The sequence below is a fragment of the Nicotiana tabacum genome, chromosome 10 (genome assembly GCF_000715075.1).
Source record: "Nicotiana tabacum cultivar K326 chromosome 10, ASM71507v2, whole genome shotgun sequence".
Classification (NCBI taxonomy): Eukaryota; Viridiplantae; Streptophyta; class Magnoliopsida; order Solanales; family Solanaceae; genus Nicotiana; species Nicotiana tabacum.
This window is the reverse complement of record NC_134089.1, coordinates 157,596,918-157,613,328: the sequence shown is the minus strand read 5'-3', so window position 1 is coordinate 157,613,328 and position 16,411 is coordinate 157,596,918. Positions and strand designations below refer to the sequence as shown.

The window sequence follows — 16,411 nt, the reverse complement described above, 5'->3', positions numbered from 1 at the left end:
AAGAGAAGGCCTTGAGGCTCCTTTGTAGTCAAAAAGAAGAGAAGCTTAAGGATCTCTGGGCTGCTTTGGCAAAAGCTCAAAAAAGCGAGTCCGAGCTGGACGAGCAGGTAACTCTGATTTTAACAAAGTTTGGCCTTCTTGGTCCTGCTTCGGAGGCTAATACTTTGAAGTCTCAGCTGCAGCAAAAGCTGGACATGATTGGGTAGCTCCGGGGTGAGGTGAACCAAGTCCGGACTGATTGCCACCAGTGGAAGCAGAACATGGATCGATTTACCGCCGAGAAAGAAGTTGTTAAGGCTCAACTGAGCTCGGCTGAGGCTCAGCTCTGTGGTGCTGAAGTGAAAGGTTTGGCTCAGTCCAAGGAAATTGAGGGGCTGGGAGCCGAACTGGCTAAAGCCCGTACTGAAGTTGTATATGCTAAGACTGAGGTTGCACAAGCCAAGGCCAAGGCTGAGAAGACGAAGGCCGTGGCCGATAAATCTATCGCTATATACCAGAGAGAAACTGCTGTTGTGCAAGATAAGTTGAGGGCGGCTTCCAATCAGGCCAAACGGAGCAGTGAATTGGCTAGGTGCCAAGCCCAGAGGGAGACTCTCGAGGAAGTCCGTGCTCGAGGTTTTGACCTTTCCGAGGAGATAGTCGAAGCATAAGAACGGGAAACCGATACTAGGTTTCTTGTTTCTTCTAATGATGAGGACGTGGTGAGCGGCTCCGGGGACGAGGAAGGTGAAGAAGATGCTTCCAAAAGGGAAGGGCCCCAGAAGATAAAGCTACCGGAGATGAATATAAAGTAGCTTTTTGCTCTGTTCTTGATTCGTGCAGACTTTTTATTTTGTCCCCATTCATAAAAATTTCCATTGATTCATATGTTAAGTTTGAATATTGGTTTAGACTCGCAATAAGCCTTTAGGCCTTTATTATCCGAGATCGTACCCCTTAGTGTTTTAGGTGATTGCCGAGGCAAACTTAAATTTAAATTAATGCGATCTAGGGGCCTTTGGGTCCGAGTTAAACAAGAATGGGGTCTTAGACCCCCATAGGTCTTTGACTTTATATTTCTTTTTGAGCTGGCATTTAGGTTCTAGTATATCGGCCCTTAGGCTTTTTTTTAGAACCGGCCCTTAGGCACTTTTAGGTTGGCCCTTAGGCTCTTTTAGGTTGGGCCATTTCGACCTCCAACATGGCTATGTAGTTTTCCCTTATTTTGGCTAAAAGACTTAATGAAATTTTTAGATATGCATTAGCATATATTTTTGTACCCGTTGGGTTTTTTGAAGGCTCGACGTATCGGAATCTTATTAGTCATTCTTGTTTGTGTGGACATAGTTGAATGCCTCTTAAGGGTTTTCGGTAGGCTGGCATTACGAAGACCTTGGATTGTTCGACGGCTGATTTATCGAAGCCCTTAGGTTTTTTTCGGGGCCTAATTTATCGAGGCCCTTTATGTTTTGCTTTTGTCGGGGGTAGCCTGATTTAATCGGTTTTTCAATGTTTGAAGGCCTTTAATTTATAGCGGAAGTCGGACATCTCCAAGTCGCATTTTTTGGCCGTAGCCTTGTATGATCGTAGTCTTTAGTATGGCCATAGCCTTCGGGTTTGTCACATGGACTGTTTTCCCGAAAACTTTCCGAACTTGTTCGAAAAGTTAGTCCCTGAGTGAGTTGGACTTAGCCTTTGTTTTGAGGGGGTGCCTCTTTGAGGTCTTGTATTGACTGTTAGTGATAGTCCCCGGGTATTTCGGGGTGCTTTGACCCTTGATACGCTTCCCGTAGGATTGCTCGTATGAGATACAAAGTGTTTTTAATGTAACCAAGATGCTTCTTTAGAAAAGTTAATACATGCGTAGCTTGATCATTTTATATGGACACGGTTTATTTGACTGTTTGGCCCATTACAAAGTTCTCCTATCGAGGCCCTCTTAGGCATGAAATATCTTTCTCAAAGCTATAACTTCCTAGGGTGATGCCTCCTAGTATTCAAGGTTGATCGAAAAGAAGCCTTGGATACTTGTTGAGTGATCCTTAGGTAGCATATAGGTGTTTCCTCGTTAAAAACCTTGCCGGTAAAACCCATTTGGGATAAAACCCAATTCAAGGGAAAAAGAGTGCAACACATACTTTCAAACCCAAGGTCTTCGAGTTCAGCAGTAATATCGCTTGAGCATTGATATATTCTAATTATTTGGTAATTGCTCACCTTCCATCGTGCTGAGTTTGTATGATCCTTTTCCTATGACTCCGGGGACACGGTACGGTCATTCCCAATTGGGACCTAGCTTTCCTTCGTTTGGCTTTTGAGCGTTAAGAGTGACTTTCCTCCGTACTAAGTCCCCGACTTTGAAGTATTGGAGGTTTGTCCTTCTGTTGTAATACCTCTCAATTCTTTGTTTTTGCGTGACCATTTGTATTAATGCATTTTCACGTTTTTTACCTAGTAGCTCGAGAGAAGTGTTAATTGCTTCGTTATTTTAGCCTTTAGAGGCATGATGAAACCTTGAGCTAGGCTCCCCGACTTCGACTGGGATTAAATCTTGGGACCCATACACCAAGGAAAATGGGGTCTCCCCCGTGCTTGACTTCGATGTCGTCCGATACGCCCATAATACTTCGGGTAACACCTCTCTCCATTTCCCTTTGGCGCCATCTAGCCTTTTCTTCAAGTTTCGGATAATGGTTTTGTTGGTGGACTCGGCCTGCCCATTTGCACTTGGGTGGTAAGGTGCTGATAGGATCCTTTTAATTTTATGATTCTCGAGGAATTTTGTCACTTTGCTGCCGACAAACTGCTTTCCGTTTTCACATGCTATTTCGGCGGGTATCTCGAACTGACATATGATGTGGTCCCATATGAATTCGATGACTTCTTTTTCTCTTACCGTCTCGAAGGCCTGCGCTTCAACCCATTTTGAGAAGTATCCAGTCAAAAATAAAATAAATCTAGCTTTACCTGGTGTCGTTAGTAGGGGACTGATGATGTCCATCCCCCATTTTATGAATGGCCACGGGGATAGAACCGAGTGGAGTTGTTCATCGGGCTGATGAATTATTGGCACAAATATCTAGCACTTATCAAACTTTCGAATGAATTCCTTGGTATCATTTTCCATGCTATCCCAATAATATCCTGCTTTGATCACCTTGAGAATCAAAGAGTCTACACTAGAATGGTTTCCACAGGAGCCCTCGTAGATTTCCTGTAGTACATAGTCCGTATCCCCGGGTCCCAAGCACACCGCCATTGGTCCATCAAAGGTTCTTTTGTATAAAGTTTCATTTTTATCGAGCGAGAATTGGGCCGCTCTGGCTCGGAGTGTTCTTGACTCTTTTGGGTCCGTGAGGAGCTTCCCATGCTTTAGATAATCGATGTACTTATTCCTCCAATCCCATGTCAAGCTTGTCGAGCTAATATCTGCATGGCCTTCTTCGATCACTGGTTTTGATAGCTGGATGACAGGCCCCGTGACAATATCATCCTCTTCGACTGATGATCCCAAGTTTGCTAACGCATCGGCCTCGCTGTTCTGTTCCCGAGGTACATGGTCCAGAGTCCATTCCTTGAAACAGTGTAGTGTTATTTGAAGTTTGTCTAGGTACCTCTGCATTCAATCATCTCGAACCTTGAAGCTTCCGTTTACATGGTTTACCACCAAAAGGGAATCACATTTGCCTCGATAACGTCTGGTCCAAGGCCTTTGGCTAGTTCAAGACCTGCGATCATGGATTCATACTCGGCCTCATTGTTAGTCAATTTAGAAGTTTTGATAGATTGTCAAATAATACTGCCCGTAGGCAATTTCAAAACAATGTCGAGCTCGGACCCTTTCACATTTGAGGCACTGTTTGTGAAGAGAGTCCAAACCCCCGCTGATGTACCCGTTTTTAGCAAGAGTTTATTTCTATTTCAGGTATGAGGGCAGGTACGAAGTAGGCCACGAAGTCCGCAAAATTTTGAGACTTGATGGTCGTCCGAGGTTGATACTTGATATCATATCCTCTAAGTTTGATGGCCCATTTGGCCAATCTGCCTGATAATTCAGGCTTATGCAGGATATTTCGAAGAGGATATGTAGTTAACACACATATAGGGTGGTACTGGAAATATGGTTTCAATTTCCTAAATGCACTTATTAATGCAAGAGCTAATTTTTCCAAATGTGGATACCTGGTTTCGGCATCCCCTAGGGTCTGACTCACATAATAAATAGGAAATTGCGTACCTTTTTCTTCTCAGACCAACACACCACTTATCGCTACTTTGGACATGGACAAATACAAGTAGAGTGTTTCATCCTCCTTCGGAGTATGGAGCAAAGGCATGATTGATAGATACCGCTTTAATTCCTCTAAAGAATGTTGGCATTTCGGAGTCCACTCAAAGCTATTTTTCTTCTTGAACAAGGAGAAGAAATGATGACTCCGATCTGACAATCTCGAAATGAATCGGCCTAAGGCCGCTATCCGCCTTGTCAGCCATTGTACGGACTTCACGTTGTTAAACCACTGTAATTTCTTTAATGGCCTTGATTTTGTCGGGGTTGATCTCGATCCCCCTATTCGACACCATGAATCCTAAAAATTATACCCGATCCTACTCCAAAGGCACATTTCTTGGGGTTGAGCTTCATGTTGTAGCTTCTACGTATATCGAATGTTTCCTGCAAATGAGTCAAATGGTCCTCTGTGCACAGGGACTTAACTAGCATGTAATTAATGTAAACTTCCATAGATTGGCCTATTTGATGTTCGAACATTTTATTAACTAAGCATTGGTACGTAGCTCCTACGTTTTTTAGCCCGAAGGGCATTACATTATAACAGTATGTACCATACTTCGTGATGAATGGAGTCTTTTTCCTGTCCTCTGAGTTCATTTGAATTTTATTATACCCAGAGTAGGCGTCGATAAAAGTGAGGATCTCGTGGCCATCCGTGGAATCGATCAAGAGATCGATGTTGGGCAATAGGAATGAGTCTTTGGGGCATGCTTTATTCAAGTCTTTATAATCTACGTACATTCTTAATTTATTTCCTTTTTTGGGAACCACTACTATATTAGCCAACCATTCGGGGTATTTTACCTCCCTAATTGACCCTATTTTGAGGAGTTTTGTTACCTCTTCTTTGATGAACGCATGTTTTACCTCAGATTGAGGCCTCCTTTTTTGCTTTACTGGTTTGAACTTGGGATCGACACTTAGTTGATGGGTGGTTATTTCCGGCGGGATCCCTGTCATGTCTAAATGGGACCAAGCAAAGCAATGAATGTTGTAATAAGAAATTGGATGAGTTTTTTCCTGAGTTCGGGGGTTAATCCCTTTCTTAGGTATACCTATCGATCTGGAGATACTCGATCAAGACGGCTTGTTCGAGTTCTTCGACCATTGATTTTGTTGCATCCGACTCCTTAGAGGCAACAAAGGTTCGAGGAGTGAGGAAGTCTTCTTCGTCATCTTCGTTCCAATGCTCATAGACCACCTGTTCCTCGGGGGTTAGCCCGTTCCCTGACTCATCCTGGATGGGGAGAGCCAATGTTAGTTCCATGTCGTTTATCGCGAACATCTCTTTTACTGCATGTTGTTCTCCGTACACCATTTTTATACCATCTTTTGTTGGGAACTTCATCATCTGATGAAAAGTTGATGGTACCTCCCTCATGTTATGTATCCACGGTCTTCCAAGTAAGGTATTGTACCTCATGTCACCTTCGATGATGTGAAACTTGGTGTCTCTAACTGTACCAGATACGTTGACTGGGAGGATGATTTCCCCCTTCGTTGTCTCACTTGCCATGTTGAATCCATTGAGTACTCGAGAGGTGGGTATGATCTGATCGAGAAGTCCGAGCTGCTCCATCACCTTCGACCTGATTATGTTGGCCGAGCTACCAAGATCCACGAGCACACGTTTAATTTGAACGTTATTCAAAAGAAAAGAAATTACCAATGCGTTATTATGTGGTTGGGACAAGGCCTCGATGTCTTCTTCTCTAAATATGAGGGTGTCCTTGGGCAAGTAATCTCGAGTCCGCTTTTCCCTGGTGATGGATACTTTGGTGCATTTGAAAATGGGTCCCTATGGGACGTCAACTCCGTCGATGATCATATGAATGACATGTTGGGGCTCTTCTGGTGCACTCTTCCTACCTGCATCCCTCTCCCTGAAGTGATTCTTAGCCCGATCACTTAGGAATTCTCGAAGGTGGCCCTCATTGAATAACCTAGCCACTTCCTCCCTTAGCTATCTGATATCCTCTATTCTGTGACCATGCGTGCCATGATACTTGCACATTAAGTTTGGGTTCCTTTGGGAGGGATCGGTCTGTATTGGCCTAGCCCACTTAGTATCTTTGATTTTCCCAATAGCCGAGACGATCCCTGATGCATCTATGCTGAAATTGTACTTTGATAATCGAGGTGATTCGGTGGGGTAGACATGCTTATCGAACCCAATTTTGCTCATGAGCCCCTGAGAACGTAAGCCTTGGTCACTTCTTCGATCGCCCCGAGAAGTGTCGTGGCTTAGGCCGTTGTTTCTTCGATCGTATGGTTGATACCGTTCTTTGTTGAATCTTGATCCCCGATTTGTATCCCTCGGGGCTTGGTAGCGAACCTGTTTGGGTGAACTGAGCCAGAGGGGGCTCCCAGCTGGTCATCATTGACCCTAATTTTTGATTGGTACTGATTTTCCACGTCCAACCATGTCACAACTGGATATTCGATCAAATTCTGCTTCAGTTGTCGAGATGCAATCGAACTTCTCTCATTCAATCCTTGCATGAAGGCCTGAACTACCCAGTCATCGGAGATCAGGGGTAACTCCTTTCTTTCCATTTGAAATCGGGACACAACTCCCTTAGAATTTCGTCGTCCATCTGCCTTATCTTGAATATGTCCGATTTTTTTGTGGCCACCTTTATGGCTCCGGCGTGTGCTTTTACGAAGGTGTCCGTCAACATAGCAAATGAATCAATACAGTTAGGAGCTAAGTTGTGATACCAGATCATAGCTCCTTTTGATAGCGTTTCTCCGAACTTTTTCAATAATATTGAGTTGATTTTGGCACCATTCAAGTCATTTCCTTTGATCCCACAAGTGTACGAAGTAATATGTGTGTTTGGGTCCATTGTCATGTTGTACTTTGGTATATCGGGCATGCAAAACTTCTTAGGAATGGTCATCGGAGCCGCACTTGAGGGGAAAGGTTTTTGAATGAATTTTTTGGCATCAAGGCCCTTCAGAACTGGAGGTGCTCCGGGTATCTGGTCTACCTGGGAGTTGTAAGTTTCCACCCTTTTATCATTGTCTTCTATATTCTTTTCTCCCGACTCAATCCTTTTAGTCAGTTCTTCGAGCATTTTCATGATAGTGGGGCCAGTCCCCGAGCCACTTTCATCATGTCTTTCCAGCACCGGCTTGCGCTGCATGTTTACTGGTTCAGTGGTGGTAGAGGTCCTGTTCTGACTTTGATGTTGAGCGATGGTGACTTACTGAGGTTGCAGCATCTTGAATATCACTTAGAGGCTGACTCCTCATTCTTCCTGTCCTTGTGCTTCTTGGCCTCCGGCCTGGGCTTCCTGTGTGAATTTCTTATGGGGTCTGCGCCCGCGTCCGTGTTTAAAGCGTTGTGGGAGCTAATATCAACTGACTCCACAGTTGACACTCCCCAAGGTTTACAGGTGGTACACCGAGACCTATGCCGCTGTTTCTCCAAGTCCTTCACTATCGTGAGCAGGTGCATTCTGTGTGCTAGACATGATTAAGCCTAAAATCAAAGAAACTTTGACAAGAAAAAGTGTGAAGAATAATATGTGTTATCAGAAAACTAGCACTAAAATAATCACTATTATCTTTAGCCCCACGGTGGGCGCCAAACTGTTTACCTTGAAAATGGTTTTAAAAATTATATATAATTTTATGGCTCTAAAAATATGTGATTTATTTCAATACTAGTTGTTAGGCAATAGATGCTAAGTGTAAGTAAAGAGAATAAGACATGCAAACCAATGTTGATAAAGGACTGGGGTCTCGAACTTAATGGAATCAAGGACCTCGGGTCCGATAATAGCAACAAATGAAGAACAATAAATGAAGAATAATGAATGAAAAATAATAAAGCTGAAAGACAGTATTGAGCGTGAGAAAAGCAGAAAATATTCTATTGTGGTCAAAAATGTTGTGTCCCTTACAAAGTGATTGGGGTCCCCTTTATATAGGAGGAGGAGGCCCTAACATAGTACATTGCTTATACAGATAAATAATTCCATTGGTACAGGTGTATAACGGCCTAGTACAGATCTGTCCCGTCTCGTACGACCCTTATCCTATAATTAATGCCTAGTCCCACATCCCCTTGAGAAATTCCCGCTCTTTCTTGATTGACCTTGAGATAATGCTGCCCTCGATGCGGTCTATTCCACACATTCGATCAGCTTCCCCGAGATAGTTGTTCGACACCCACTTCGAGTCTCCTCGGACTCGAGCCTATAGCCTGTTTACCGTATACAAAAATATTGTCTAGCTATAGGCTCGTCATTTTCAGTAAACATTAATTTTGAAAGGGAGCCTTGGCATAACTCGTAAAGTTGCTTCATGTGACCAGGAGGTCACGAGCTCAACCCGTGTGGAAACAGTCTCTTAGAGAAATAAAGGGTAAGACTGTGTACAATAGACCCTTGTAGTCAGGCCCTTCCTTGGACCCCACACATAGCAGGAGATTAGTGCACCGGCTAGCCTTGTTAGCTTTCTTTTTCCCATTTATGATACTTGACCTGCTGTCAGACAATCTTTATACATTTCCGCTCCACCATTCGTAGTTGACATCATTCCACCAAAAATATGACTATATGTAGTCACTCACTCAATGACAGATACTAGTATTACGAGATGTGAAAGAAAGGTCCAGATCCTACACATCCAAATTAAGAGGATAAAACATGCATAAATAAAATTAAGCAAGAAGAAGACATTTAGCTAACAAACATTAGAAAGAGCTTTTTTTCTATAGTTATTTGGTGAGAAGCTAACAAACATTTAGCTGGCGTTTGGACATAAAGTTGATTGAAACTTGAAAAAATAATTTTTAAAATTGTATTGAAAAATAATTTTTGAAAATTGAAATTGTCTTTGCACATGCATTTTGGTTTTTGAAAAGCTAAGTGTTTGACCAAAAAGGTTTAGGCCCTTTTTGTTAAACCAATTTAATAAGTAGATAAAGGGTGAATCCTAGTTAAATATATTAAATCTTAGATCTAAAGTTCGATAATTTTAATGGTACAGGATCGTGTTTAAGTCAATGAATGCCAAGTTAATGCTCAATGATTAACAATAAATATGAGAATGAAAACATGCAATAAATATGACAAATGGCATTAAATGTAATAAGAAGAAATTTGTCACCCAAATGTTGAATGAGTGGGATGATTCCCTTTTCTAACAATAGCATGTGACAACCGACTATAGAGATGAACAAAGTGTTCTTAGATCTTGTGAATAAAAGAGGAATGTTTAGCAATGAAATCAAACTGAGGAGACAAGACAAGCTTTTTGTATATTCTTGATAGTCAACCCTTTACAAGATGTTCTTATCAGAAGAGTCCAGAAGCCCCCTTTTTTGTTCTCCATCTCTTCCTATTTATAAGGGATATTCCAAGAAAACCTTAAAAAATACAATTGGGGGAATATTCAATAGAATATTCCTATTCATAATCCTAAAAATATTCTAACCGTTGCTACTGTTTGTTCTCTACTCGACCTTGGTGCGGGTCTCTCTCTCTGGACGACTCCTCGCCACTAGGCCATGCTTGGCTTCGACCTCAGAATTAGCTCGTCCATTTGCATTAACTAAACTCGACCTAATTTTGACCCATACAGTTAGTCCCTCCGCTTATTGAGGTCGTCCTCTTGGGAGTCCTCGATGAGCAGATTTTATCTGCATCTAATCACAAGAAATTCCGACATGGTGAATGAGCTGAATTGGTCGATGTCGAATTGATGACGGATTGGCTCAAAGGTTGTGGTTGGCGTGGCTGACATAGGATGATTTCATGGTCACATGCGTCATCATGATGCATCTTCTCGATGCGATGCATCATTTTCGGTGCCTATGTTGCTTTGATTTTGGTATCACTGATAGTTTCTTGCATCAATTTAGGCGCCAAAATATCCAATAAATAGAGGAAGGGGGATTCACAAATGAAACTTTCACACTACATACTCCATTTTCACTTTGCTTGTTCTTCTGCTTCTTCTCTAACCCTTGTCTCCGATTTCCTTTTGCTTTTTAGCTCTAGCTGGTTTCTTTTCTCGTTGATACTCTCTTCTCGGTTCTATTGTATACACATTACTATATATATGAGAAACTCCCCTCACACTTCTGACATAGTTTACGATGCCACCCCATTGTCAGTGGCCATGCCTTTCGGTGGTGGTGAGCCTACGGTTGCGGAAGACAAAAAATTTCTCACCGTGGAGGAGGTTGTTCCCCGGAACCTGTCGGTGAGAAATGACTTCCCAAAAGAGCCCACCCCTACTTTTGAGCACATACTATCTGATATGGGGTTGAAACAAATATCTGTCGTCCGGTCTACATTTTGTATCCCTGCTCACGTCGATATTGTTTCGGTGGGGAAAGACGTGATACAAGTCCACCGGCCTCGGTATTGCACTTTCTATGCCTACCCATTTTTGGTGGGTTACTCTCTTCCTATTCCCCCACTAGCTGAGGAGATCTGCCGCTTTTATGGCATCTGTCCGGCACAACTTTCCCCTTACTTATATAAAGTCTTTTTGATGCTGGCGAAGTTCGCAGAGTTGGCCAACTGTGAAATCTCCATCCGTCATCTGCTACATCTTTTCTCGCCTAGTTTCTACAGAGGCACGCTAATTCATCTCCGCCATTGTAGGACTAAAGGATTAGTGGTGGGGATGGATAACAAAGCAAACTGTCGGTTCTGGTGCAATTACTTCTTCGTCAAGACCGAGCACGTAGTGGTGGACCCAGTGGGGTTCCCCGAGCAATGGAACTTCAACCGTAAGGGTCTTTTACCATCTATCATATATTTTGTTTATCCCCCCTCTTTTTTGTTTCTGAATTGCTCATGTTTTTCTACCTTCAGCTGATAGGCATCCACCTTTCCTGGTTTTTGACATTGAAGACTAGGTAACTCGCGTCTTAGCTCATACTATGGGGATTCGCGATTGGGCGTCCTTTAACAAGTGATTCGGGCCCAAGCTTTCGACTAGTAAGTCTGATTCTCACTTCTATGACCCTTTCGTCTTCGTTATAGCTTATCACCGTCTTGACATTTTTTTTTAACATGATTTTCTTTTTGTGCCAGGTCGGCGAGCTTCCAAGAAGGCGAAGGCTTTGGTGCCCGCATTTTTCCAGGCGGTCGCTTCGACTAGAATGCAATTCATACTGGTTGAGTCCGTACGAGAGGGTCAAACTCTAGCTCCACCATTGGGTGATTTCGCCCCAAAGGTGGCCGTTACGTCGGCTAAGACCTCTGATCACCCCATCTTGCACCTAATTGACGAGTCGTCTCATGGTGAGGAGGAGGCAGTATCGAGGAAAAGGCAGAGGGTGGAGACCAGAAGGGTCGGTGCTGCTGATGCCGAGCCAGAAAGGCCCATTGTTTTGGTTGCGGAGGCAGCACCCTTACTGGGCATTGAGGCTTATCCCACGCCGGCTATCATCATGAAGGAAAGTTCATCAGAGGTTGAAGGGACCTACGACAAAGGGGAGCCTGCGCGAACAACCAAGGTCATCTCATCATCAGCAGATAAGAGGGATAGAACCGTCCTCGTAGAAGATGATGGGTAGAGATCCGATATCGGCCTTGTGGAGGTGTGGGCTTTTGAGGAGAGGTTCACCCAAGTGGAGATAAGGATGTAGGGGCTTGATCGGCACATAATCATCCCCGTAGATTATAACGTCTTGGCCAACTCAGAACAGGCGGTGCTGGCCTTTGCTCCTCTATGCGCGGACTTTGAGAATATGATGCTACAATCACTGAAGGATATGGATCTGTTATTGGGTATATCTGGCATGGCCTTGCGGGTAAGCTTTCTTTTCCCATGTTAAGTTAGTTCATTTCGTATGTGTAGTTTACTTCCGCTGACCTGTCTTCTTTTGCGTGTTAGACCCTCATCATGGAGATTGAGCGTGATCGCCGGAAAGAGCGAAGGATGGCCCTCTTCAAGAAGATGGTATCCAAGTGCAAAGAGTACCGTTCTAAGCACCGAACGATAGTCAACATACTTAGTGAGGACGACCAGGTTCAGACGCTTCGCGATGGGCTCAAGCAGAAGGATGAGGAGCTTATGAGGGCCATCAGTAGATGCAGCGTGCTTGAGGGGGCGCCGAGGGATAAAGAGGATGAGCTCGAGGTGAGCAAGGGAGTGATGGCCAAGAATACTGATCTTCAGGCGAAGGTGGAGTCCTTAAAGGTCGAGCTCGAGCAGAGCGAAACAAGGGCCGTCAACTTGAGGCGTGAGTTGAGCACCGGGGTCGAAGAGTTGGGCCGAGCTGAGAAAGCCAGAATGGCCGCTGTGGCGGAGGCTGCAGCCCTAGGGGTCACCCTCCATGTTTGTAGGTCTAAGCGAGCTACTAAGGCAAAAACTTCAGCGCTCAAGGAGTCAAGGTGTGAGGAGCGGAGTGGAGGTTTAGAGGTGGAGCTGTCTGAGCTGAATGAGCAGGTTGTCGCCCTAAGAGCCGAGAAGGCGCAACAGTAGGTCCAACCATCTACTTCTCATACTTCTACCAATCCTAGTGTGTCACAGGAGTTGTATGAAATTTGGGTTCATGCTGAGGTCCAACTTGACATATACAGGTCTTTGAAGACGGCTGAAAAGATTTCCAAGGCAAAATTTGAGGATGTTCGTGTCAAGGCATGTGCAGCTCATGACACCTGTGGTTATGATCCCAGTACGCCCGAAGGGGACGATGATGATGGAGCCTTAGATGGGCTTGCCTCCGACCCTTGGTACGACGATGAGTATGCCGGTGATGTCGGTGATGAGGGAACCATGCGGCGTGAAGTCTTTGTACTTGGTTTTTGGTTTTTGTGTTTTGCTGCTTTCTTTTTGTGGGGGCGACTTTCAAGTCCTTTGTAAAATTTATTGGAATGGAATGATTGAAATGGAACAGTTGTCTTTTGTTGTGTATTTTCGACTTTTCTTTTTTTTTCTTTCCTGTGAGTGTCTTATTTTATGAGAAAGTCCCTGACTTTTGGTCGGTCGAATGTAAGTTGATTCAAACGAGGTCGAATGTAGATCGATTCAAACGAGGTCGGATGTAAGTTAATTCGAGCGAGGTTGAATGTAGATTGATTCGAACGAGTTTGAATATAAGTTAATTCGAGCGAGGTCGAATGTAGACTTAGAAAATAATTCAAGTGAGATCGAGTGTACATTTACTTTGTTAATTCGAACAAGGTAGAATGTAAGTTAATTTGAGCGAGGTCGAATGTAGACTTAGAAAATCATTTGAGTGAGATCGAATGAACATTTCCTTTGTTAATTCAAACGAGGTCGAATGTAAGTTAATTCGAGCGAGGTCGAATGTAAACATAGAAAATCATTCGAGTGAGATCAAATGTACATTTTGTTTGTTAATTCGAACAAGGTCGAATGTAAGTTAATTCGAGCACGGTCGAATGTAGACTTAGAAAATCATTCGAGCGAGATTGAATGTAGATTTCCTTCGTTTATTCGAACAAGGTCGAATGTAAGTTAATTCGAGTGAGATCGAATGTAAGTTAGTTTGAGTGAGGTCGAATGTACATTTCCTTCGCGTTGGCGTGATGCGTAAATTTGGTGGAGTTGTGTAAGAATGTCATATACTGCTTTGTTTATTCATTGGAGAATATTACATGTTTTTGTTCGGTCCGTACATACATTCGAGGAGTCCCGGTCTATCTTGTCCCTTCATTGCTCGACCTAGATAAGTAGTTGATAGGCGGGACGATGAACTTAATACCTAAACTTTGAGACGCCCTCTTTGTCACCTTATTAAAAACCTCCCCGAGAAAACCCAATTGGGACAAAACTCGGGTGAGGGAAAAAGAGTACGTCTTGGAGGACGTCCGTCTTCAGAAGTTGAAGTATTTGAGGTGGGCAACGTTCCAATTATTTGGTAGTAAGTTTCCCTCCATTGTTTCTAGTTGGAAAGACCCTTTGTTTTCTATTGCCGTGATTTTGTATGGTCTGTCCCAATTGGTTCCTAGTTTGCCTTTCCGTGGGTCTTTGCTCGCTTTTGTTTTGGCTTTGAGTACATAGTCCCCTACCTTGAGTGGTCTGACTTTGGCTTTTTTGTTGTAGTACCACTCTGCTTGCTGTTTTTGAGCTATTATTCTTATGTAGGCCATGTCTCTTCGCTCATCTATTTTGCCGAGGTCTTGCTTTCTGCTTTCATCGTTACTTGGCGGCTCTCATTAGAGTATCTCAAACTTGGTTCCCCAACTTCGACTAGTATCACCGCGTTAGTCTCATAGACTAGTGAATATGGCGTTTCTCATGTGCTTGTTTTTGGCATGGTGCGGTATGCCCATAGCACTTCTGGTAGTAGTTCCAGCCACAGTCCCTTGGCGCCCTCAAGCTTCTTCTTCATGATGTTTAGTATTGTTTTGTTGGAGGACTCCGCCTGACTATTGCCTACTGGATGATATGGCGTGGAGAGTATTCACTTGATATGGCATTTCTCGTAAAACTCGGCGGTCGTTTTTACGATGAATTTGGGTCCGTTGTCACAACTGATTTCTTTGGGGATGCCAAAGCGGCATATAATGTTCCTCCATTTGAATGTGATAACTTCCTGTTCGTGTATTTGGGTGAATGCACCTACTTCTACCCACTTGGAAAAATAGTCAGTTAAAACCAAAAGAAATCGTACATTACCTCATCCTGCTGGAAGGGGTCCGATGATGTCCATCCCCCGTTTGATGAACGGCCAAGGCGATGTGACTGAGTGGAGGTGCTCGCCCGCTTGGTGGATCATCGGAGCATATTTTTTGGCATTGTTTGCACTTTCTAACGAAGTCGGCGACTTCCTTTTTCATGGTGGGCCAGTAATAGCTTGTTCGTATGGAGCATCTAATGAGGGCTCGATTACCGGTATGGGCTCTACAGTGGCCTTCGTGTACTTCTTCGAGGACGTGCCTGGTTTGGTTTGGTCCTAGGAATTTTGCCAAGGGACCACCAAACGTTCTTTTGTACACGTCATGGTTGATGGTGTTGTATCTAGCCGCCTGCATTCGAAGCTTCTTGGCTTCTTTTTTGTCGGGTGGGAGCACTTCGTCCTAAAAATATGACATAATATGGTTGCGCCAGTCCCAAGTCAAGTTTATAGTGCGTACCTTAATTTGGTCTATTAACGAATGGAGGAGGGTGACCACGTTTTCTTTTAAGCTTATGTTCTTGGTGGCCGCTGCTAATTTGGCGAGACCGTCTGCTTTGATGTTTTGTGCTCAATGTATCTGGTCGAGTTGGAACTCGTTGAACTCGGGAAGTAGCTTATGAATTTCTGCCTGATATTTTTGTAGCCTCTGTTCTTTGATTTGGAAAGTTCCTGTGACTTGATTGACGACGAGTTATGAGTCACATCGGAGGATGACTCGCCGTGCTCCATACTTGAGAGATAGTTTTAGTTCTACAATTACAGCCTCATACTCGGCCTCATTGTTAGTCATATAGGGACACCGTATAGATTGTCGTATGACTTCGCCTGTTAGGACCTCAAGCATGAGTCCCAGTCTAGATCCTGACGCGTTAGAGGCACTATCGGTGTACAAGACCCATAGGTCAGATAACTTGGGGGAGGTACGGGAGGCTTCCTGCTTGGCCTCAGGCATTATTTTGGAACTGAAGTCGGCGAGTACTTGCGACTTTATCGCTTTTCGCGGATGATATGTTATATCTTGCTCGCTTAATTTGATGGTCCACTTGGCCAATCTACCCGACAGCTCGGGTTTATGTAGGATGGTTCTTAGGGGGAAGGTCGTGACCACCGAGATGGGGTGGTATTTAAAATAGTGTCTAAGCTATCGTGAAGCTACGATAATGCCAGAGCCAGTTTTTCGAGGTGGGGATACCTCGTTTTGGCATCGACCAGGGTTTTGCTAATGTAATAGATTGGAGATTCCATACCTTTATTTTCAGGGTCCAAGACTGTGCTTACTACGACATCGGACACGTCCAGGTAGATTAATTGACGTCCGCCAGGTTCTGCCTTGGCAAGTAGCGGGGGCGAGGACAAGTACGCCTTTAATTCTGTTACGGCATTGATGCATTTGCAATTCCACTGGAGTCCATTGTCCTTTTTGAGTACGTTGAAGAATTTGTGGCATTTGTTAGAGGATCGTGAGATGAACCTTGATAGGGCAGCTATACGGTCCGTCAGTTTCTGCACTTGTTTCT

The 16,411-nt window shown here is 43.8% G+C and overlaps 1 protein-coding gene across 1 annotated transcript; it reads right to left on the bottom strand.

Annotated features, from left to right (window-relative positions):
- Positions 1-3,058: 3,058 nt before the first annotated feature.
- LOC142165489 (uncharacterized) lies at positions 3,059-3,601 on the bottom strand. Its single transcript, XM_075224031.1, has one exon. It carries the CDS (start codon positions 3,599-3,601, stop codon positions 3,059-3,061), a length of 543 nt encoding a protein of 180 aa, XP_075080132.1.
- Between the last annotated feature and the right edge of the window lie 12,810 nt (positions 3,602-16,411).

Excerpts from the sequence above, each read along its gene's own strand:
- LOC142165489 (XM_075224031.1), bottom strand. The coding sequence starts at position 3,601 with ATGCAGAGGTACCTAGACAAACTTCAAATAACACTACACTGTTTCAAG.